General features: G+C 40.9%; 1 protein-coding gene across 1 annotated transcript; it reads right to left on the bottom strand.

The window, feature by feature from the left end:
• Positions 1 to 26: 26 nt before the first annotated feature.
• On the bottom strand, positions 27 to 1,441 carry LOC105556706. The gene is made up of 2 exons (XM_012003799.1): positions 1,251 to 1,441; positions 27 to 1,141 (listed from the first exon to the last, which is right to left on the bottom strand). Exons 1-2 carry the CDS (start codon positions 1,295 to 1,297, stop codon positions 673 to 675), a joined length of 516 nt encoding a protein of 171 aa, XP_011859189.1. The 5' UTR covers positions 1,298 to 1,441; the 3' UTR covers positions 27 to 672.
• Between the last annotated feature and the right edge of the window lie 42 nt (positions 1,442 to 1,483).

Here is a 1,483-nt window from a genome sequence, read left to right on the forward strand (position 1 = left end):
CGATACTTTTTTAGCGCGAACACCTGGACGCGTATTCTTATTGTCCATGTTATGAGTCACGGGTCAAGCGCCGAAACCTGGCTGCTGATAGCGACTTTCATATCATGGTGAATGAATCCTTAGCGCGAACACCTGGACGCGTATTCTTATTGTCCAGGTTATGAGTCACGGGTCAAGCGCCGAAATCTGGCTGCTGATAGCGACTTTCATATCAAGGTGAATGAATCCGCGGTGCAGGGAGGAGGACCGCGGCGCTACGCGATCCCCGGCGCGGGGAGGCGCGAGACGATCCGCGGCGCGTGCATGTAATAGATATCAGATTTGATTAGCGCGAACACCTGGACGCGTATTCTTATTTTTCCTTGTTATGAGTCACGAGGTCAAGCGCTGAAACCTGGCTGTTGACAGTGACTGTCTTATTATTACCTGTTACGGTCGACGCTGTCGTTCTCTCTCTCGCCCTAGCTGGGTCTGCGGAGAGAGGGGAGACGCACGCTATGACCGCGAAGATCTCATCGCGCGCGTGTAAAAAAATGCAAACCATGCAATGTCGTTGCAGACAAAGTTCTTAAATGTAGAGCTCGAAGGACAACTGATGTCGATAGGAGATGATGAGGGAAATAAGAGCATTTAAAATGATTAAGATTCTCTTTATTCATCCTTCCCTAGTTACTATCTATCAATAATACAATTGGATTTTATAGTATTTACGAAGGTCTTATATTTTTCACCTACGCTATGCGTATTCTGGCATAATTCGAAATATACAAGGTCTACACATGTTTCGATTTCGAATAGAAATAATAAAGTTTGAGGTTTCATGTACAAGCAGTTTCTGTGTAATGTTAATTTTACCATGTTTTCATCGTACATCTTAACACGCTCAATCACCAACTCGCGAATCGACAGCGATGAGGCGATGTTCGACGGTAAAAATCGTTCCACAGCTTCACGTCTTTCGATGAACGCTGCCCACGTTGCATGAGGCAATAATAATTGATTTCCTCGATTATCAGCAAGAATGATTTGCACATGAGACACCGGTCCCACGCTGATTCCAACATCCAAATATTTATAACCTGTAGCAGTCAACGCAAATCTGCGCTCCAGGATACGAGGCGTATGACGAGGTTTATCAAAACTAGAAAAAATACAATTAACAAATTAAATAGAAAAATGTAATGAAGTGTAAAATATGAAAAATATAATGAAGTATAAAATATATAAAAGATTTATTAATTAATACTTACTCATTGCACTGTTTCTTGCATGCTTCATTTGCAGCGTAATAATTCATCGTGCCTGTGCTTATAACTGATGTAGAGCGACTGCGATATTATTTCTATGTCGGATCTGATTTAAATACAGATCCTCACCACTTTTTTTTCAACGATGAAGTCATAAAACACAAAAATGCAAATCTTTCATTTTTAATAATGTCAATGTACAGCTGTGGTAACAAAAATTTTAATGTCCATTTATA

Source organism: Vollenhovia emeryi, unplaced genomic scaffold, assembly GCF_000949405.1.
Source record: "Vollenhovia emeryi isolate VEMERY1.0 unplaced genomic scaffold, V.emery_V1.0 DF948504.1, whole genome shotgun sequence".
NCBI classification, from domain to species: Eukaryota; Metazoa; Arthropoda; class Insecta; order Hymenoptera; family Formicidae; genus Vollenhovia; species Vollenhovia emeryi.